The 879-nt window shown below is 30.1% G+C and overlaps 1 protein-coding gene across 1 annotated transcript; it reads left to right on the top strand.

The window, feature by feature from the left end:
- The first annotated feature begins 6 nt into the window (after positions 1–6).
- On the top strand, positions 7–853 carry LOC125852738 (loganic acid O-methyltransferase-like). Its single transcript, XM_049532436.1, has 2 exons — positions 7–79; positions 433–853. Exons 1-2 carry the CDS (start codon positions 62–64, stop codon positions 769–771), a joined length of 357 nt encoding a protein of 118 aa, XP_049388393.1. The 5' UTR covers positions 7–61; the 3' UTR covers positions 772–853.
- The last annotated feature ends 26 nt before the right edge of the window (positions 854–879 follow it).

Raw genomic sequence — 879 nt, 5'->3', positions numbered from 1 at the left:
GGTGCTTTTTACACCATTTTCAGGCTACCTATGTCTTTTGGGATTTTTTGGTTCTAGTCTTATGGATATGGTGAATGAGGTAATCTCTATTTTATTTTGTATGACGATATTTTGCCTTTTGACTTGTTTTGAACAAGTTTCAAGTGTATTTTAGTATGTCATATACTTTTACCCATTTCAGTTTATTTGAACTTTTTTTGACTAGGCATAAAGTTTTCAAAATTTAAATAGTCTAGACTTTAAAAACTTATATTATGACAAAAATATTTGTGTTGCTATCGCCCATAAGATTATAACAAGTATTTTAATTGGAACTTATGATATTAAATATGCTAAGCACTTTTTCATCAAATTAAAAAGAAAATATGTTCACATAAATTGAAATACACTGATAATAAATTAGTAGTTGATGTTTCTTTCTTTTTGTCAAAGGGAAAATTAGATGAATCTCTAGTTGACTCATTCAATTTGCCATTGTATTATCCCTCTCCTCAAGACATGACTAAAGTAGTGGACAAAAATGGACTTTTTAGCATTGAGAGAATGGAGTTGATAAATATCAAATCAAATCTTGTGGATGAGGCTGACGCAAAGACTTTAATGATGAGTCTAAGAAGTTCTATCGAAGGAGTTATAATCAATCATTTTGGAAGTAAAATAGCAGAAGAAGCTTGTACAAGAACAATTCTCAAGAGTGAAGAGATTTTAGAATGGATGAAAGTTCATTATGAGAAACCAATCATATTGTTTGTCGCTTTGAAGCTGAAATGAATTTCTCTGAAGAAATTTATCTATTATATAATTTAGGTCTGTGGAGAGATAATGTGGCATATCTCGCAGGCCTAGTACTTTGTTGTGCCTAATGTTTTTGGATTTTCC

The sequence above is a fragment of the Solanum stenotomum genome, unplaced genomic scaffold (assembly GCF_019186545.1).
Source record: "Solanum stenotomum isolate F172 unplaced genomic scaffold, ASM1918654v1 scaffold4851, whole genome shotgun sequence".
Lineage (NCBI taxonomy): Eukaryota > Viridiplantae > Streptophyta > Magnoliopsida > Solanales > Solanaceae > Solanum > Solanum stenotomum.
The sequence above is the reverse complement of the archived record's forward strand: the minus strand, read 5'-3'. Positions and strand labels throughout refer to the sequence as shown.